This window comes from Microtus pennsylvanicus, chromosome 7, assembly GCF_037038515.1.
Source record: "Microtus pennsylvanicus isolate mMicPen1 chromosome 7, mMicPen1.hap1, whole genome shotgun sequence".
Taxonomy (NCBI): Eukaryota; Metazoa; Chordata; class Mammalia; order Rodentia; family Cricetidae; genus Microtus; species Microtus pennsylvanicus.
Window position 1 is genome coordinate 89,492,153 of NC_134585.1, and position 22,255 is coordinate 89,514,407.

General features: G+C 41.9%; 1 protein-coding gene across 1 annotated transcript in view; it reads left to right on the forward strand.

Annotated features, from left to right (window-relative positions):
* Positions 1-385: 385 nt before the first annotated feature.
* Enpep (glutamyl aminopeptidase) overlaps positions 386-22,255 on the forward strand; it is a 74,718-nt gene continuing 52,848 nt past the window's right edge. Inside the window, exons 1-3 of the mRNA XM_075981355.1 lie at positions 386-1,293; positions 10,180-10,321; positions 12,163-12,294. Of these exons, the coding sequence (XP_075837470.1) occupies positions 638-1,293; positions 10,180-10,321; positions 12,163-12,294 (930 nt within the window). The 5' untranslated portion in view covers positions 386-637. The remainder of the gene's footprint in view (positions 1,294-10,179; positions 10,322-12,162; positions 12,295-22,255) is intronic.

Below are 22,255 nucleotides of genomic sequence, written 5' to 3' on the forward strand. Positions count from 1 at the left end.
AACTCCAGGATATGATTTCAACAGAGGGCAGAATTTGAATGTTTACATAATTTGAGGGAAAAGAGAAGAAACAAAACACTTAGCTTCTTTGGCAAGCGACCTAATAAAATAGTGAAATTCAAGAAGCCCTTTGGCTGAGAGAGCCGGACTGCGCACACAACAGGAAGAAGCCCCGGATCTGGTGGCAAAGGTTGTGTTTTTTATCGTAAGCATGCCTCTTAGCCAAAAGCTTTCTCCCTCAAGGCTGCTGACAGAGGTTTGGCAAAACCTCTTCCTCCTGTTGGCCGATAGGCGCAAGCCCTGTTTTATATTTAACTCGCTCCGGTGCAGGCGGGGCCGGCCTGGGGAGCCACTGTTTATAGAGAGCTGGCCAGCGTTCTCATCCGAACTCCTCCTTCAAGTCAGCTTCCCTCCGGGAGTCTCCATCCCATTCCCTGGTTTCCGCATTCATCCCGGAGTGGCCGGTGGGAACTTGCGGGACTAGAAAGGGACACTGGACGCCAGACAGAGAGGTGTGGGAAAACAAAATCAGGCTGCCAAACCAGGGGACTCCTTCCGATTGAAAAGGAAAGCCAGCTGATGATAGTTAGTTAAATTTAACATCCTTTCATGTGTGACTTCTGACTTCGGCAGGAAGATGAACTTTGCGGAGGAAGAGCCCTCTAAGAGATACTGCATTCGAGGCAAACATGTGGCCATCATCTGCGGGGTGGTGGTGGCGGTCGGACTAATAGTGGGGCTTTCGGTGGGCTTGACCAGGTCGTGTGACTCCTCTGGAGACACTGGGCAGGACACAACCACGGCTCCGAGCCAAGCTTCTTCCACCACCAGCACTCAAGCTTCTTCCACCACCAGCACTCCTCCCCTGGACCAGGACATCTGCCCTGCCCGTGAAGATGAGAATGGAGAGTGGACAAACTTCAGGCTGCCAGACTTCATCACACCAGTCCACTACGACCTGGAGGTGAAGCCCTTGATGGATGAAGACAGGTACACCGGCACAGTGACCATCTCCATCAGCTTGAGCACGCCCACACGTTACCTATGGCTACACATCAGGGAGACCAAGATCACCAAGCTGCCGGAGCTTGTGAATCCCTCTGGGCAGAAGGTATCAATTCAACAGTGCTTTGAGTACAAGCAGCAGGAGTATGTGGTGGTCGAGGCTCAAGAAGAGCTTGCTGCTACAAGTGGCGACAGTGTCTACCTGCTGACCATGGAGTTTGCCGGCTGGTTGAACGGCTCCCTCGTGGGATTCTACAGAACCACCTACACCGAGAATGGGCAAGTCAAGTAGGTGCTGTGCTTCTCTGACCTCAGCTTCTGCAGCATCTGTTTTCCTTTCCTCTTTGCTTTCCATCTCTTATTTTGTTGGTCTGACCCCTGTCTGCCCTTGGTTTCAATTTTGCTTGTTCATCAGAGAAGCAAAATGTCTTGCCTTACTGTGTTTTGAAATTCTATCACCAAGCTTGAAAGTCGTAAGTGGAATGACCGGTGTAGAGAAGCCTTGTACTTTTAGAAGTCTTTTCCTAACTGCAGCAGTATAGAGTCCCACTCACCGTATCCTACATTTAACATCCACACAAACTACCTCGGATTTTTATGGAGGTATCTATTTGGAAATTTTCACTGCTGATATTTTGGGGACATATCACAACAATTTTACAAGAAGCAATAATTTCATTTGAAATGACAATTGCATTAAATGTCAATTGTTATTTCTTGCGATTTCCCGGCAAAGACTCTTAATGAATATTAGACAAAATCTGACATGTTCTTAGGTGCTCATCCAAGAAGAAAAGCCTAGCTGTGTCTTGTGGTTGTCTGTGCTCAGAACCAGGTTCGCAGGGAATTCTGGAAAGACATACCCGTGATGGGGTATGGATAAGTCTTGGAGCTGCCAGCTATCATTAAGCCTGCGATAGTAACACTAAACCTTTACAACATAAAAGACAGTCACAAATGTTTTTTCCCCTGCATCACTCCAAGCAGAAGTGTTTATAATACACATCAAATAGTTATAATTAGAAGACTAATACATATTCATTCTATCTAATCTAATCTATTATCTTTCTATCTGATATTCTCATAAATGGTGAATTATCAGATCTCGGTAAAAGGCATAAAGGCCTTCCTTGAACTTCAAAGCCATCACAGGGCCAGGGATCCAGGCTACACTACATCTGAGCTGTCACTGAACTTGACCCTGCGTGGACATTTGCCTGCACAGATTCTAGAGAGTTAAATGACTGAAAAAAACTAGGTGTCACCAATCAAAAATGGGAACTGGGGCCAGTCCTCTGTGAATCCCTTTCCTCTGTTGTCTGAAGCATCTTTCAGAACAAAGCAAAATCTCTCGGTCAGATTTCTTCCAATTGTTTAACCAGAGGGACTCAAGGAGTAAAAACGTTGAATCAACTTTGCATTATTGTGTGGCACATGGATTAACTGTAGAGAAAGACTAATTGAAAGAAAACATCAGGGGGATCACATAGATCTACCATGCTAGCAAACTCATTGATTTTTTTTCCCTATTTTTAAAAATGACAGCATAGCAAGCTCTAGAAACAGTTTCAGGGCCCAGTGGTATCACCCACTAAGGTGTTAAACTGTACTTTAATACTTCCCTAGACAATCAAAGTGGAAACTGTTACATTTATATACTTTTATCTATCCATGTGGATTTTAAAATTTAATACATAATAAACCTTTTCTTTTATCTTTAAATATTTACAAGCTGATATTACAGACTGTGCAGTATTTCATCTTATAAATGCACTGATTCTCTCAGTTCCTATTGTTGGACATGGGTGCTGCTTCTAGTATATTGTTATTTATTATTAATACATCAGAGAAGGACATCGCTGTAAATACACTTTTATATGCCCATCTGCTTATTTCCCTAGGTTGGCTATTATCCTAAAAGTTGAATTACTAGGTCAAGGGTACAAGTATATAAAAAAAAAATTAACACTTAAGTTTCTTTATGCATGAATAATACAGTCATTGCAGTGAACCTAAAAGACAAAATGGTGAAAGTTTAAAAAGGAAACATTCACCAAGGAGTTGACTTGTGATTTGGTATTCTTCCACTAAATGACATGCTGGACACACACTTGGGTACGATAGACATAATGTAATTCTCCCAGCTTTTCCATTACGCGCAGCTATTTAAGTTGCTCACACACAATGTAAGGAACAACCTTATAAACAATCGCTTATGACTCTCTCCAGTTTGAGCTTTCTGGTGATTTCCATAGCACTGATAGGGTGAAAACTGAATTTTTGATATTACGGTGGGGTTTACGTAGCAGCAAATGAGAAGATAGAAGGCCAGAGAAATCATGATGGGAAGAAGAAAGCGATTTTGTTGGTGGGGTGTATATACAGAAGCAGACTAAGAGCTAACTTGTGGGAGGACACGGAGATAACTTTGGAGAAAAAGGGTCACTTTGGGGACAAGGGAAGAATTAGTGAGGGTGACACAGGTGTCATGGATGGCAAAAGACAGAAAGCTCCATCCACGCAGAGGAGATATTGCAGATCAGGGTGGAGAGGAAGGCAACCCAGATGACATCAAGAGGACCCATGGGGGAAAAACAGCTTGGAGGGAAAACAGCTCAGGCCTGCCTGTTGACTGATGAGGAAGGGAGGGCAGCAGTTATGCGCCCAGGATGCTCAAGATGTAGCATCTGGGTGACTGGCATCCTTTTAGTGGATGCTGGAAACACAAGGAGTTGGTGTTGAAGGAAGAAGAGGTCGGTGTCGAAGGTCAGTGTGGGACCTGTTGAAGCGTGTTAGACACAGCTAGCAGGAATCTGGGGAAACACCTCTGAAGCCAAAAGCTAACATTTACGGTATGATTTAGTAGCTGTGTGAAAACAGTGTATATGTGGGAAAATATATTATCGCTCACAAATGTGTATCCTGCGTCGTGAGGTTTGGATCTTGAAATGTTAGCTCTAGTCAGACGATTCTCAGCTTGTGGAGAGTTATCAGTACACAGTGAGATTTAGGAGGAGGTCTTGTATGTGTGTTGCGGGGCTCCTGGTTCTTCTTTACTTTGGAAGTGAGGAAATTTCACCTGGCCTTGAATATCTTCTGCATAAAAAGTAACACAGTTTGGAACTAAATAATGGACTGGTTTATTCAATCCAACATGCAACTCCATGTGAGGGACCACCCTGAATCAACCGAGCAGCTCATGTGCATGACGTGGGAACCCTTAAGAGCCTGTAGATACAGCGCTGGTAGTTACTACCCCTACCGCAGAAGCCCCCCCCCCCGAGGATTTTAGCCAGATTATGCTGTGTGTCTTGCTGGCTCACCTTATTAAGTTGCTGAACATAGCTTGGAAGACATTCTTGGGAGCACAGTGCCCGTGATTGATGAGATAACACAGTCGTTTGGGGTTTTGCTTTCTAAAGTTGATTCAGAGTAGCCAGGACTGAGAGTTACAGCAGGCACTGCATCTCCTTCTATAACTTTCTCGAAAGCATGCTGGTTTGATGCAGTCAAGGAAGGCAGACAGAGACTCTCCCTGATGGCAAGTTAATAAGCTACTAGGAGTAAGATTTAAAGTCCAGTGAGCGGCTTATTAGCATGGCCCAGGGAGGCCCCCTAGAGAAGTGGTTTGCTCAGCACATTTGCCTGGTGTAATTACTTATTCAGAACATTGCAGAGTCACTGACGAGTATCTGCTGCGGTTCTCCTCATCCATTTGCAGTCTGACTCAGATTTTTAAAAGGACTTTTAATTGTGAGATAAAGATTGTGATTTAAAATCTCTTTATATTGCTGTCTTATATATCTTATTTTCAGATTTGCTTAGCATTTAGGAAACTGGTGTCAATTCAAAGAGCTGGCCATCTATCAACAGTTTTCTGAGTTCTTCAGTAGACCTCCAAAGAAACAAGAAATAAGTTAGCCTTTCTTGTTGTTGTTGTTTTGTTTTTGTTTGTTTTTGTTTTTTTTTGTTTTTTTTTTTGAGACAGGGTCTCACTGTGTAGCTCTGGCTCTCCTGAAACTCACAATGTAGACCAGGCTGGCCTCAAACACACAGAAATCTGCCTGCCTCTGCTTCCCAAGTGATGGAATTAAACGCATACCCACCATGCTTGGCACAAGTTACCATTTTATGATTGTATTACTATTAGGACTTACACACAACATATTTTTTCCAGTGCATAGTCCAGCTAATACACGGATTTTAAATATTTTAGATTGTAGAAAGCACTGTGTCAGGAAGTCTGGGACTGGTGTGGTAGTCCATGTGTTAATCCCAAGGATTCAAAGAAAAAGACCACCAACCCAAATCATCATGGCCAAATTAATTAAAGCAAGCTTTTTTTTATTTGTGTACAGGGTCTGTCTCCCTCTAAAGGTGGGGTTCAAGAGATCAGCATTGGAAGTGAGGAAGACAATGTTTTTGTATTTTAGGGATAAGGGGTTTCCAAGTGGAGGATATGGCAGGTTAGTGGGGTTACAGGAGCAGAACATGCATTTAATAAATTATTCATAACAAACATGTGAAAGAAAGCTATGACTGAGAAACAGAAACAGAAATTAATCATAAACATGAATGAATGTAATTTATCTTTTTTTTTTTGAGACAGGGTTTCTTGAAAACAGGTAACAGTCCTGCCTGTCTTGGAACTCAGTCTATAGACCAGGCTGGCCTCGAACTCTCTGAGCTCCACCTGCCTCTGCCTCCTGGGTGCTGGGATTAAAGGCGTGCGCCACCATCGCCCCGCTGAACCCATTTTATCTTTACTGTAATATCCTTTTAAGCCAAAAATGGAGGCAGGCTGTTTCATCTCATTTTTGTAATCCCAACTCTGGGGCAGCTGAGGCAGGAGGGTGAGGAGTTCAAGGTTCACCTGGACCACCCAGCACAGCCCTACCTCAGAAAGACAAGGAAAGCATAGTTTACCCACAACATTTACTGGGAATAGCAGGGGTGTCTTGGCACTACTATACCCATTTCAAAGGCGTCACCTCCTGGGATGATCCCTAAGGTGTGCCGGAAAAGAATTACTCTGGCAAGGGCAGGTCACACCACGTGAAGACACTAAATCAGGTGTGACTTGCTGAAGGTCACATGTGGGAAGATTAGAATTAAGATGAGAACTATTTAAGATAAGAATAGAATCTTTCCTCATAGAGAGTTTTTCCTCTGAAATCACAGGGCTCTTGAACTTGGAAGAGGAGAGGGAAGGGGAAGAAAACCCAGTTCATATTTTGCCTGCCTGAAGGCGAGTAATATCATTCACTTCTCCTACACAGCCAGGTCTCCACCATTGTGTCAGACTCAGCGTGAAGGTTGAAAAGGCCACCGAGGCCAAGCAGACCCACTGCGCAGGGACACCTGCCGCTCTCTGTGCACAAGCAAGAGCAAGAGCCGTCTAAATTAGGAGAACAACTGGTCAGAGACCCTTTTAAAGAGGAGTGTGACAGGATTAAACCAACCTTCTTCTCCCACTTGGCTTCTCAGGACTTTAGACTCTAGCATCTTGCAGAGGGTTGATGTTTGTAAAACCTACACAAAATGAATGACTGTTGCCCGGAAGGGCAGCTCCACTCCCTGCTTGTTCTGGGTTTTTGTGATGTGCTTGCACGTGCACATGCATGCGCGTGCGTGCACACACACATGCACACACACACACACACACACACCACACACATACAGAGTCTATCACTTTTCTGGCTTATTTCTGAGGAGGACTAACTGCAACAAAATTGTCCCTCCCCCCGCCCCCTCCTGGGTGGGAACGGGAGGGTGGGGACTCAGAAGTCAAAACAACTCCAAAAGGAAAAGGAATCTGGGCAAGCATGGGTTGTCCCTACCTGCTTCTTGTCATGAGGCCTTTGAGGCATTCTTCATAGACTGATGTATTTACAATCCAGAATAATCTACCAAAGGTATAAAATTTAGATTTATTGCAGGACATAGTGGCACATGCCTTTAATCCCTATAGAGGCAGAAGCAGGTGAATCTCTGTGAGTTCAAGGACAACCTGGTCTACACAGTGAGTTCTTGGGCTGCCAGGGTTACACAATGAAACCCTGTTTCAAAAAACAAAACAAAACAAAAAAGTGCAGCAAAATTTCCTTACTGAATTGTTACCACCACCCTAACCAATAATCAGTCTGTTGAAGAACAGACTCCTAGCTAAGGCTTTTCTGAGATAACTTGATTTTAAAAAAGAAAAACAAGCAAGAATAACAAGAAGAAAACCACTTCAAACTTACAGAAACGCTACAAGAATGGTATTTGGAACATCTAAAAATAATTTACCAGATTCATCAATTATTTATATTTTTTCCCCTTTGGACCCTCTCTTCTCTCTCTCTCTCTCTCTGAAAACTCATTTACATGTTGACAACAGGATATATTTCTCAAGTACAAGGCATTGTCTAACAACTATACAGCAGCTTAAAAAAATCAAAGAATGTAGCATCAATCCAATTATGTAACCCAGGGTTCAAAAGCAGTCTTCTTCACTTAACCCAGTAATGGCCTTTCAATTCTTTCCTGGTCCCAGTATCCCATCTTGGAAGTGTGTACAGCACTATAAGTTCCTTCAAACCCAGGTTTCTCCCCAACCTTTCTTCTTCATCTTTCTCCATGTCAGCAGTTCTGAAGGGGGACGGCCAGTTATTGGAGAATGCCCCCTAGGTTTCCATTTATGTGGCTCCTTATAATGCCAGAGAACCGTTTAGATCAGGAGTGTCAGGGAAGGGAGGCTGTGACCTGCTCGGGAGGTGGTACAATTGCTTGTAAGTCAGTTATTGTTGCTGATGTTACCTTTAAAGCGTGCCCTTCTGGTCATTTCCAACGGTTTTCTCCGGAGTGGGAGTGACGGGGTTTACAGGTCATTTTCCCAGACAATATTTGAAACATGAAACACATCTCCACCCAATTCTTTTGGGTAAAGAATTTTCTGAATCTGGTAGTCCTTCTGAAAGTATTGCTCTCTAAGGGCTTGGGATGGGTCTCATTGGTAGGGTGCGTGCTTAGCGTGCATAAAACCCTGAGGTCAGTCTCTAGCATTGCAAGAGAAAATGTCTATAATCTACTTAAAGAAGAATTTAAATCAAACTCGCAATCAAACAAAGAGTTCATGGGCTATCCTAATCAGCTGCTCTGTTGCTGGGATAAATACTGACCAAAAACAACTTGAAGAAGAATGGTTCAGCTCATACTTCCGTGTCATAGACTGTCAAAGTCAGATATCAAGGGAGAAACTCAAGGTGGGAATCTGAAGTAGAAGCTGAGACAGAAACCATGGGGGAATGATACTGAGTGACTTCATCTCCACAGCTGATGCAGCACCACCCCTAATTGGCTGGGCCCTCAAGAAAATGCCCCACAGACACACCCATAGGCTAGTATGATGGAGGTGATTCCCCACTCAAGGAATTACCTCTTCCCACATGTCTCTAGTTTGTTAATTTAGGAAAAAACTAACCAGAACACTGGCTCAGTTTACCCAAAGGTCCTGTTTGGCAAGTCTGATGGCCTGAGTTTGATCCCTAGAATTTACATGGTGGAAGAAGAGAGCTGGCTCCCGTGGCTGTCCTCTGTTCTTCACACTCTGCCATAGGGTTCCCACCCCATCACTCATACCATAAATAAAGTGTTCAAAAGTAGTTTTAAAAAAAGAAAGGGTGCATGGGTTCTTAGTTTATCCAATGGGTTGGATTCCCATTCTGTTTATTTTGGTGCTTCAGTTCCCACAGATTTGGCAAGTAGTAATCGTGTCAAGCAGACACCTGTGTCCTTTTGACTTATTCCCATGATTCTTTGAGTATTTCTTACTTTCTTGGTGTGACAAGATGATCTGGGTGGTCATGGGCTTCTTACCTAGCCTAGAAGCAACTCCTTCTCTAAGGAGCCCTGGCTCCTGTTAGGAGAGAATTGCATTTGGCACTCGTCATCTGGGAGCAGAATAATGTTTGTAATGTGTATTATTATTATGAGTATGGTGTGTGTGTGTGTGTGTGTGTGTGTGTCTGTCTGTCTGTCTGTAAGGATAGGGCATAATAGTGCTTTCAGAATAAATGAAAAGTTTTAATAATTTAGCTTTTTTGTTGTGGTGATGATTTTTTTCTTTTTGTTGTTCTTTTTTAATGTGTGTGTGTGTGTATGTGTAGCTTTTTTGTTGTTGTTGAGACAGGGTCTGCTGTGTACCCCAGACTAGCTTGAAACTCAACATAACCTTCCATTTTCAGCCTCCCCAGTGTTGAGATTACAGAGGTGAAACTCCCCTCCTGTCTCCTTAGCTTAGAATTGTGATATAGCTTCTTTAGTTCATGAGAACACGTTACCTTTGTTCAGATTATTGGTGATGTCGATCAATGTTATTTTGCTTCTATTGCTTTTATTTGCTGTTCTGTTCAATGAGCAAATATATGATCATATTGCCTTCCTGTAATATGCTTATATATGTGTTTGTGTGCATGTATATATGCTTATATGTGTGTGTGCATGTACATATGCTTATATATGTGTGTGTACATATATGCATATAAAGTTTGAAAATAGTATTTTCACGTTGAAAGTCTAGAAATGTTAAACATTAACAGTTTAGAGAATACACGTGCCTACTAGCAGCCCTCAGGAATACTGCTGTCTTTTCAAATGTGGGCTTTTTTTTTTAAATTTATAAAACCATGCAGAAGATTGCACCCAGGACCTTGCACGTCTCAAGTGGATGGTTTACCACTGAGCTCTTTCCTCAGCCCTCAAAACGGGGCTTTAGACCAGGCTGACATTTCCCTCACTAGGGAGAAGGCTTAGCATCCATTTTGTCTGAAGATGAATAGCACTTTTGTCCTTGCTGTAGTGTAAACATGGAAGAATGTGCCAGTGGGACGGAAGGAGGGGTGTGAGGAGATACTCCTCCATTCTGTGAAAGGACACACCTGCTCGCAGCTCCCCACGCAGAAGCAGGCAACTGGGTGTGCATGTGTTTGCCTCCTTGTGGATCAGTGGCTTTGGATAGAGTACCCCCAAAATTCTAAAAGCCCTTTGACAGATATTTGATAGTCTTTCAGACGGCTCTCGTGAACAGAAATGGTAGCTGTTATAATAACGTGGCTCATATCTCCTAGAGCAATAGAAACACAGGGATTGTCGGCAGCAGCAGCATGCATTGTGTCTGTGTTTATTCCTAAGGAGCATAGCAGCCACTGACCATGAACCGACGGATGCCAGGAAGTCCTTCCCTTGTTTTGATGAACCCAACAAGAAGGCAACTTACAATATATCCATCATTCACCGCAAAGAATACTCAGCACTTTCAAATATGCCAGTATTGGTGAGTATTTGTTCATTTCTGCACATACATTGTTTGCAACACTACTTGACCTGCCTGATTCACTATGGAAGGGAACTCTGAATCCTAAAACTAAATGAACTATAGCTATTAAAGACTTCTAGCAATCTTTTTTTCTTTGACTCAAGGAAATTGTCAGTTTTATAGCATCACAATCCAGTAATAAAGTCACCTTGAAATTTTTAAGAAAGAAAGAATATATACTATACATATAGACTGACTGGGGGCTCTGTTTAACTAAACACACACACACACACACACACACACACACACACACACACACAAAATCCATGATGCACTTAAAGTGGCCATACTCACAATTTAGACTTTTCAGTTTAATACAACCTTCTTTTTTTGTTGTTGTTGTTTTGTTAAAGCTATTTTAAAAAAACATTACTTCAATTCTTGATTCTACAAACCAACTCCAAAAAAATACCATGCCCATAGATTTTCCTCCTAAAAGAATCTGACAAACATTGAATTCTGCCTGGATACTTGTTAGCACATGAATCTTTCCTCTTCATAATAGGTGGCATAGTTAGCTAAAAATCATAACCTTGAAGTTAAGGCTTATCATACACATCACATATTTGATGCATAAGAGAACCAGGCTTATTCTACAGTATTAATTGTTCTTTACTTTCCATCTTTCTGATTCACTAGCTGAGCTATTACTTAAACTCATCCTTCTATCAGTAAATTGACCCTGGAAAAGCACAAACCAAACAAAAGGAGCAAATGTATGAAGATTAAAATGTAAAAATGTCCCCAGCTCCAGAACAAATCTGTTTATCAGATTTGTTTTCTTTGGGCTCCTGAGAAGTGAAGTTTGGATAAGAGAAGAAAAAGTAAAGGCTAAAATTCAAGTTGGATACATCAATTAAAAATATATGCTCAGTGTACAGGAGGCACCAGAATGCCTTGGAGCAGATGAGGGGAGATGAAGGTGGGAGGAGAAAGAAGGCATCCCGGTCCATCTCTCCTCATGACCTAGTCATCTCAGAAGGCTATGCATCATTAATACTGCTTGATTCAGATACTGGCTGGGAGAAGACTGGTTCTCTGGGTCATTAAGAGATAGACCTAAACTGATACCAGTAGACTTTTATTGTGATGAAACTTTTCTGTCGGGAGCATGCACTTAGCCACAAATGGCAAGGATGGTAGATATATGGAGACGTGCAGACGTTTAAGCTATGGTAGCAAGAACTTGGCAGATGTTTAGGGCTGGCCGTTGATTGACATGGGAGACGGGGAGGTGTCAGAACTGGTGTGGATGAAAAAAACCAGATGAATTAGTAGTTGTGTCAAACAATGGACACTGCTCTGATGGTGGTCACCAGGGCATTGACTTTAGTGCCCACAGCACGGGTCTTCCATATAGATGGACAAATGCGGTTGCAAGAGAGAAGCCAACACTGGTTGTTCACACAGTAGTTAACCCTTTACACACAGTAAACCAGCTGCTGTCCAATTAATTCTTCCTTCTTCAAGACTTTCAGCCTGCTCTTCATTAAGGGGTCAAATTTCCCTTTAAAAATGGCCAGCATTGTGTGCGTGTGTTTGCAGAGAGTTAAATAAACTCCTGCCCACTTGATATGCCACTTAAACTTATTTTCTCCTGAGAAATCTGAAACAGTGTGCAATTCAGTCATTCCCCAGTCTTGAAAATAAGGTGACTTTTCCTACAGCCTCTTTATCATCTGACCCAGGAACTTTGAAAATGAACTTTTGAGTAGGGAGTGGGGCTTGGGGTAGTCATTTGCTTGTCTTATTCAGGGTTGATCTGATGATAAATAAAGACGATCTTTTGCTTTCCATAGAGAGAAGAGACAGTGGATAACAACTGGAAAAGAACAGTTTTTATGAAGTCGGTCCCGATGAGCACCTACCTGGTGTGCTTTGCTGTACATCAGTTCACCCGGATAGAGAGGACATCCAACAGTGGCAAACCAGTGAGTCTTACTGGATTTCAAAAACTCACCACCAATGCATTTGTTGTTAAATTTCTGGCTTCTAAAAAATAATTGCTTATTTATTAATAAACCCTAGTTAGCCACCAGGTCTGGGGAGCTTAGTAATATATTAAACAATATAGAAAAGTACCAGCCACAAGGACATGGGGGATAAACAAAGATGGCAGGCATATGCACACCCTTGAAATAATTTAAAGGGAAAATTCACTAAAAATTAAAAACTAGTTCCTATTTAGACCGACATAAATATGTCAGATGACGTGGCCCAACCCAACTGCATTACAAGGCGAGGCATATGTGTTAGAAGGACCTTTTAGGTAGAGAGGGTGAGGGCAGGCGAATATTCTGCCAGCAACAGGAGCTGGACCATTTACAGTGCCATTTCTTTTTTTTTTTTTTAAAGATTTATTTATTTATTATGTATACAACATTCTGCCTCCATGTATGCCCACACACCAGAGGAGGGCGCCAGATCTCACTACAGATGGTTGTGAACCACCATGTGGTTGCTGGGAATTGAACTCAGGACCTCTGGAAGAGCAGACAGCGCTCTTAACCACTGAGCCATCTCTCCAGCCCTACAGTGCCATTTCTATGTGTTTGTTTGTTGTTTGTTTTTTTGAGAGATAGTTTCTTTGTGTAGCCCTGACAGTCTCTGTAGACCAGGCTGGCCTTGAACTCAGGGATCCACCTGCTTCTGCCTCCCAACTGCTGGGAATAAAGGTGTGTGCCACCACCACCTGACTCTCTATATAATTAAAATCAGGCAGCAGATTCCTGAGATCCTGACTCAGGAGAAACAAGAATATATTTCAGATTATGTAAATTTTAAATCAACAAATTGATACAGAAACATAAAGTCAACAAAATATCAGAAGTATTTTGAAAGTATGAGCATATGTTTTTAGATGACAGCTTCAATAACTTCCTTTAAAATTATTTTTATGATTGCTTATTTATTTACTGTGTGCATGTGTGTGCATGTATGAGTGTGTGTATGTGTGTGTGTGCACGCATGTGTGCGCTATAGCATACTGTGGTGGCCAGAGGACACCTTGTGGGAGTTTCTTCTCTCCTACCAAGTATGCTCTTGGGATTGAACTTGGGTCTTCAGAGTGTCACCAAGTCCCTTTACTTGACAATTTATCTTGCTGTCCCAGTGATTTCCTTTGGAAAACCCAAAATCATTTTTACCTACATTTTTTTTTTGGTTTAGGGACTAGAGAGGTGGCTCAGAGGTTAAAATCACTGGATTTTCCAGAGTTCCCGGATTTGATTACCAGCACCCATATGCCCATATGGCTCAAAACCATCTGTAACTCTAGTTCTAGGAAATGTGATGGCCCTTTCAGGCTACCTCAGGTACCAGGCACATGCATGATGCACAGACATACATGCAGGCAAAACACTCATACACATAAAATAATAATAAAATAAATATTCAAATTTTTTGTCTTGTTTTAGGAGCCCCCATTTTGTTATTATTTAAATTCTTGTTTTGCTTACAAGTCAATTTACCTTTATAACATATATATGACCATATATGCATATATATATACATATATATATGACCATATATACTCTTCACAGTATGCATTTATAAGGAAGAAGTTACATTTTACAGAAGAGAAACTTGAAGCCAAGGGAGGTCAAATGCTTTGCTGAAGAGCCATCTGAGGGGTGGTAGGGACTCCTGTTCTGTGTTCTTTCTGAATCACCATGTTTTGCTAAGGTTTCTGGGAAATGGATGCTCTGAAAATCTCATCACCTCCTCATCAATCACTGCAGGGGAAGGGCCAGATGCTTTTACTTCCTGTGAAACTTATTCCTGGAAAAAAACCTGCCTCCATTTAGGTATTGATGGAGTTGCTATTGAGACATGCTAAAATTGGGTTTCCATAGTGAGTGGGGGACACAGCAACCTTTCACATGGGACTCCACCTCGACTCTTTCTCCTGTCGCTTATGTTGCTTTGATCAAGGGCACCATCGTTTCCTAAAGATAATACTGGGTATCGGGGAAATAGCATTGATAGAGGATGCTGCTTTTCTAGACTCCTCCCCTTCACATAGTCGATAGCATAGCTATCTCTGGTTTGATGTAAAGTTGAGTCCTTTAGTGAAGTTCATGTTTTTCTTCCACTGTCATAGCTCGTGTGGACTATTTATTGTGTGCTTTCTTTAGAACCACACTCAGCCACATACAGGTGTTTTTCACATTAATTTTTACAATATGATTACATTCTGAGCATTTTTTTTTTAAGGAGAACATCAAGACAAGGCAAAAAGGCTGAGCAATTCCTCTCTGCTCGTATAGTTTTACGAGTAAGACTGCAGCCAGGCAGCCAGCAGAGGACATTACTCTCTTAGTGACTTTTCTAATAGCAACTATGAGTTTGAGTTTCTGGATGACTCCCTCCGCTGTTCCCTGTTCAGTTCTGCTGGCTGGGTGAGTCATTGCGGTGTGTAGCAGCTTTCGGCTAGATTCTCAAGATGGATTTCAAGTAAAGAGATGGAGCAGCGTAGTGGAAAATACAGTTTTGCCGAAGATTCTCAGCAGTGGTAAATACTTCTTAAATGGCTCCCCTGAGAGAGCTGGCAGCAGAATGTTCTTTCTAAAACAGGCAGCACTTTCCAAACTTTGGAAGGGGAGCAAGGGTCTCCTGTTGTGGCATTCCTTTTTGACCACCTAGGTCACGACAGACCTCAACTGCCTTCTGAAATTCCCCAGATCCTCTAGACAGAATTCAACAAAGTGACCCGGAGCTGGAGCCAGGTGGCACCTTACCCTCATCTTCTGCTACACAGTGAGGTGGTCTCCCCTAAAAATTGAGCAGAACTTTTTCTGAGGACCTGAAGCACTTCATGTTGATGCTAATGCTTCACGAAGCTCCCTCCTGTTCTCTGAATGGAAGGCTAATGTCGGCACCCCAGAAGAAAGCTCTCTCGGTGCGTAACTCCAGAGAGAAGCGCTAGGAAAGCAGCCTCCATAGGTCCACGGAAATGTGACAGAGAGAAAACCCACCTAAGTCTTATAATCCTTTAAAAATGTGTTATAATCAATTTGTTGCAAAAATTACCTAGTAAGGCAAGACATTGAAGTTAGGCAATCAGGCAGTTCAGCATCATGAATGAGGTAAGACATCACAGCTAGGCCATCGGGCAGTTCAGCATCATGAATGACTTAGGCAGTCGGCCAGTCAGTTAGGCTGTCAGTCTAGCTTCATGGATGACACCTTGCTCTGGCGGTTTCTATCCTGCATTTCTCTGACTCTCTTCCTGTCCTCTTAAGTGATTCTCAGACAGAGGTGAATAAAGGAGGTGAATAACCCTTCACCCCATTGATAGGTTCTTCCCCCATACTGGTTCTCCTGTATTACATTTATGGACTCTTCCATATATGGATTTTCCTGGATCATGGGCACAAATATTTGTCATTTGGAATTTCTCTAGATTATTTTACCTAAATATATTTTAAAAAGAGAGGAAAACAATTCTCCACTTAAAACTTATTGCCCCTTATGTAGTAGTGCTCTCTATTACAAAGATTTGCTTTTTTACGATATTATACATTCTTAGAGCATTTTACACGTGCTTCAATTTTTTAAAAATAACTTTACATTTTTAATTGAATGTAATTATGTCATTTTCTCCGTTTGTTTCCACCCTCCAACCCTTACTATGTCCTCTCCCTTCAAGCCCTTCCATAGTCCCTCTAACTCCCTTTTAAATTCAAGGCTAATAAATATTTTTAAAATTCTTTTTTATATAATGTATTTTGATCATGTTTTCCCCTCCCCTACCCTCTTCAATGTCTTCCACATCTCCCCACCCAACTGCATCTATCTATCTATCTATCTATCTATCTATCTATCTATCTATCCATCCATTATCTATCTATCATATATCTACCTATCTATCTATTATCTGTCTGTCTATTATCTATCTATATCTATCAATCTATTATCTATTTACCTATTGTCTATCTATCATCTATCTATTATCCATCTATTATCTATCTATCATCTATCTCTTATCTATCTATCATCTATTATCCATCTATTATGTACCTATCTATTATCTATCTATATCTATCAATCTATTATCTATTTACCTATTATCTATCAATCTATCTATCATCTATCTATTATCCATCTATTATCTATCATCTATCTATTATCTATCTATCAATCATCTATCTCTTATCTATCTATCATCTATTATCCATCTATTATGTACCTATCTATTATCTATCTATCTATTTATCTATCTATCATCTTATAACTATCATCTCCCTCTCACTTCCCCACTCTCTCTCACTTTCAAAAACAAAACACAGAAATGAAAATCAAAATAAACAAATCAAAGACTAATAAGGTAAAATGATAAAAAACAAATCCAAAAGTGGAACCAAAAGTACACACACACACACACACACACAGAAAAACTAAACAAAACCGGGGGGCGGGAGAGAAAAATGGAACCTATTTTATGTTGACCGGCTTGGCTACTCCTGGCATGGGGCCTGCCCTGGAGTGTGGCTGATAGACACAGTTATAAACCATTGAAGAAAACCTGGTTTTCCTTAGCCAGTGGGTGTCAATTACAGATAGCTTCTTGGTTAGGGGTGGTGTCCTGTACCCACTTGGGAAGCTATTGCTTCAACTCCACCTACTGCTTCTCATCACAATTTCCGCAGAGATGCATCAGCTAAAGCCTGCTCCATGGAACGGGCTTCCCACTTTGTGTTTTAGCCACCACTGCTGCATGCTGGGATCTCTGAAAGTGCGGCAGAGCACCATCTGGCCCCGAAGTCCTGTTACTTTTTCAGTAAATCCTTTAAGGACAGAACTAGATCATTACCGTGCACACGGCATTCTCATAGAAACTGAGTGAAGCGATCGCCATTCTTATCTACACGGTTTCTGACAATACAGCTCCGGTACATTAACCCGCTGTCAACCATTCAATGGGTTTCTACTATATAACACGTGAATCTGGGACACTCATTAAACCGGGTGAGCTGTAGACAGTCGACCCTCTGACAGGAGTTCCTTCCCATCCACTATCAGCAACTTGAGGTCTGTAATTTACTGTAACCAGAAGAAAGGAGACCGTGAGCATCAATAGTGGCGCTGTTGGTTGAAAATAAAGTGTTTCCCTATGTGTAAGAAAAATTATATGGAGTTTCAGGATAGCTCAGAAAACTTTTGATTTTCTGTACTTTCTTTTTTTCTTTTGGAAGAGTAGTTGTGTTTTTATTCAATCAACTGAATGTTAAAAAAAAGAATAAAGGGAGAAATTTGAAGGATTACTTACAGTAGTTTTGTAACTATTGACGAGGCACAAATAGAAAGATGTCTTCCCTCCCTCCCTCCTTCCTTCCTTCCATCCATCCTTTCTTGTTTCCTTTTTGCTTTTCTAGCTCTTGGCAAACAACCCCCTCCTAAGGCTTTTTGGCATTTAGTTGATTGGTTAAGGGTTTGTAGCAAATGATATCACCTTAGGAAAACAGACCAACCTACTGACCCTGAACCTGGCACAGTACAGAGAAAGTATATGACGTTTTAGCTGTGTGGAATAACTGTTCAGCTATGGGTGTAAAAACTGCCATCGTCCCTCTAGAAGTCACATCATAATTACATATATTAGCTGTATTACTAATGATATTATTAGAAATATTTCTGCTTCAGAGTTTCACTTAGATATATTTGCAACTCATTTTCAAATCTAGAAACAATTTGGATTTAAATATATTGTTTTATTTTTTCCTTAAGCACCAATTTAAGAGATAGTTTAGAAGAAAACAGGAACTGAGACAAATTTAAAATTTCAAATTGTGCTGGAGAGATGGCTCAGCTGTTAAAAGCATTGCCTGCTCTTCCAAAGGTCCTGAGTTCAATTCCCAGCAACCACATGGTGGCTCACAACCATCTGTAATGAGGTCTGGTGCCCTCTTCTGGCCTGCAGACATACACAAAGACAGAACATTGTATACATGATAAATAAATAAAAAAATTTTCAAATTGTCACAAATAAAATAATTTCCTGTTAGTAGGTTTGTGGTGCTTTCTCTGACATAGCTGATGTACAATAGCTTTTCCAGAATGTATTGTCCTTGCACCAAGCTCCAAGGAATCAAGTCCAGGCCAAGTTAAATGTCTTTGGGGCAGTTGGCTCTGGCCTTTTGTAAAGAAGCATATGTAAAAAGGAGTACCTACCTTGTTGGGGAGTGCCTTGGCTTTCCTAAGTGAAGGAGCAAATCGGAGTATCTATCAGCTAGATATACACTGCAGTCCTGGCAACTCCAGTAACTCAGAGAGACTGTACTGAGTTTTCTTCCCCGAAGTATGGAGGGACAGTTCCCGAATCAGTGTGCCCCGAATTCCACCTGGGGATGAAGCTGGGCTAACTGCGCTAGCTTTCTCTGTCACTCCCATCTTAGTTCACTGGTTTCTAAATGAAAATGTTTTGTCAAAGACTATGTAGGCTGCTGTTTTTTGTCTGTCTGTTTCAAAGAAATAGACTATATTTAGGAAGGCTTTAAGTTCTTTTAATTATTATTTTATTTTATGCAGACGAGTGTTTTGTTTGGTACCATGTGGGGGCCTGGTATCCACGGAGGCCAGAAGAGGGCGTTGGGTTCCCAGAACTTGAATTACATCTGACTGTGAGCCACCATGTGTGTGCAAGGCATTGAAACTGGGTCCTCTGAAGGAACAGCAGGCGCTCCTAACTGCTGAGTCCTCTCTCCAGCCCTAGGTTTTAACTGGGCTGGGATCTTAACTGCTGAGTCATCTCTCCAGCCCTAGGTTTTAACTGGGCCTGGGATCTTAACTTTTGCATTTCACTTCATAAGAATTATCTCACTAGAAAATGCTATTTTAATAATGGAGTATATTTTAACACTGTATTTTGAAATAATTCACAGACTTTGCTATGCTGTGTCAATACCGTCTATAACTATTTATCATTTCTTCATTAAAACTAAGAAATGAATATTTATACAACACTATTGACTAATCCACAGCCTTTTCTTAGGATTTCAGCAGCTCTCATTCTTATTTTATGACCTGTTTTGTGCTTGTGTTAGTAATTCATGTATATGTGTGTGTGTGTGTGTGTTTAATGCATACAGCCTGTACATTTCATTGTCTTCCTAATGAAGCCGAGTGGGTGGAGCAGCTGAAATCTCGTATCTCCAGCCATAAGTGCGAGGCAGAGAGAACAGTGGGGGCGGCAGGAGGCGTGTGAAAAAGCCCATCCCCAGTGATACAAGCCCTCCAATAAGGCCACACGCCTTATTGTTTCCAAACGGTTCCGCAGAGGACCACGTATTCAAATGTGAGCTTGGGGAAGCTATTCTCACTAGAGCCACCGCATGCTTCTCTTCACTTGCCAGCGTTTACATTTTTACTTGTAAATCTCCTTTGAACTCTCGGATTTTAAGGAAATGTCTACATCTCTGGGGCTGGTTTATGCTAGAAATCATGTGTGTTAGGGTGTGCATGAAGGCTTGATTTTCAAATACTGATACATTTTGTGGGACTTGATAATTAAGTGTGTGTGTGTGTGTGTGTGCATATGTGTGTGCATATGTGTGTGTGCATAGTTTAATTATCTCTACCTATACATGTGCTATATATATATATAAAGATAGATATATTTTCCATATATATACATTTATAATATAAATGGGGAAAAGAGAAGATATGAAAATCCATCTGTCAGTTATCAGTTCAGGTCAGATGATCGTACCAAATTAGCTCAGACAGATGATATTTTGATTTTTTAGAGCTCTGTGGATTTTCTAATTGTGGTTAAGAGGTTGTGGGAACATGATCTGTGTAAGACTCTCAGTAAAATACTCAGCAGTTACATAAAATATGACATTCTATTAGCAGTAGTGCAAACTTCACAGGACTGACATGTAGCATGACAAGCTCCTTGCAGAAGGCCCGAGAGCATCTCCTGCAGTGACGCTCGTAGGCAAACACTGATGAGGTTTGTGCAAAGCTGAAGGTTTGGAGACATAAATAGGCACTGAGGGAGAAAATGGTATAAAGATCCATTAAGCTGTTCTAGGAAAAGTTGGTCAGTCATGATGATCAAGTCTAACAAAGAGACACGTGAAGTGAGAGACAGCGATCAACTAGATAGCAACCCTCCGGAGCTTAGGTCTCACCCCTCAAGTTGCTGGAGACACTGGAAAGACATCATCTAAACACCTACTTATGGGGCTGAGAGCTGGCTCAGTGGTTATGAGCACTTGTTTTTCTCTCTTTCCAAGACAGGGTTTCTTTGTGCAGATCTGGCTGTCCTGAAACTCACTCTGTAGACCAGGCTGGCCTTGAGTTGACAGAGATCCACCTGCCGCTGCCTTCCAAGTGCTGGGATTAAAGGTGTGCGCCACCACTGCCTGACTGCACTTGTTGCTCCTGAGGAGGACTCACAGTCGCTGCTCAGCACCACGTGGCTGCTCAGCACCACCTCCTGTCTTTAGGGAATCTGACATTTCCTTCTGGCCTCCTCGGGTACACGTGGCATACGCATAGTACACAGGCCATGCCAAACCTCCCGTTCGTGCAATCAAAACACTCATACACAGAAAATCAAACAGACGAGGCATTAAAATATTAAGCCTGCTTTATAAGAGGGTCCAGTATGATAAGAAAAAGCAACTAGAATAATGGCAGAGCCAAAGAATCAATTTAAAATTTTTGAAAGTCCATACTGTGTATTTTGAGGTAGGGCTAGTCCTCCGAAGTAGTGGTATGTATCAGGAATTTAATTTCCTCTGAGAAGATACTCTACTTTAGAAAATAAATAGGTACATAACAGTTAGGCTCTTGAATCCTTCCATTTACCGATAAAATTTATAAACTTTATATTTAACCATTAAAAAGTCCCCTGAGAGCAAGCGTGTGAACTGGAAAGAGGACAATCATTTAGTAAAAGTGATGGAGATTTAGGGACACTTTGTTCTGGATAGACGTGCTAAGAAGCCAGAGAAAGGGTAATGTCTGTTGAAGCCCAGAGGAAGGAGAAGGTATAGGAATGGGGCATGATGATACCACCGTCAGGGAGCAGGGGTGAGGATGTCTGCAGAAGGGAAGGTGTGGTTCTAAGTCCTCAATCAAACCAGCACAGGTGGTCTGCAACTGAATGGGTGCCGCATACATCACGCACAGGCTTCAAATGACAGACCGAGTCGTCATGTTCACGAAATCTTCCATGTCGAAATATGTTCCTATCACACGGCAGAGAGGATACACTCATGAGTATGCTTTGGCTAAATGCAAAATCTTCAGAATTCTTCAGATGTTATGATTATAGATAAGGGATTGTGGAACCAGTACAAGGATTGTGACAGACGACCAGCATGCTGTCCTATGGTTCCTTAGCTCATTGATTGAATCTGTGTGTGTTCCCCCCCCCCCCCCCCCCCCCCCCCCCCCGAGAGAGCGTTTCTCTGTAGCTTTGGTGCCTGTCCTGGAATTAGCTCTTGTAGACCAGGCTGGCCTCAAACCCACAGAAATCCTGCCTTTGCCTCCTGAGTGCTGGGATTAAAGCTTATCTGTGTTTTAAATATGACCTTCAGTGGTTGTCTGTAAAGGTCCTAGGTGACAGGAAATCCGTGTCTGGCTGGGTGCAGACAGTGCACTCTTCTGTGTGGGGATGGGCGAGGGAGGTTCTCTTAGAAACACGTGAGAAAAAAACTGCTCCAATTCCCAGTGAATGAATGTTGCCTCCTGAGTGCTGGGATTAAAGGCGTGCACCACCACCAACCGGTTTGGTGGTTTGATTTTTCATGACCAGGTTCTGTTGTTCTGTCCAGTGGCTACCAGCTGGATTCTTAGGTTCAGTCATTGCTTGGAGCAGGCATGCCATAGCTTACCAAGAGGACAGGAGAGGGTAGTAGGAATGGATTATGCTTCTCT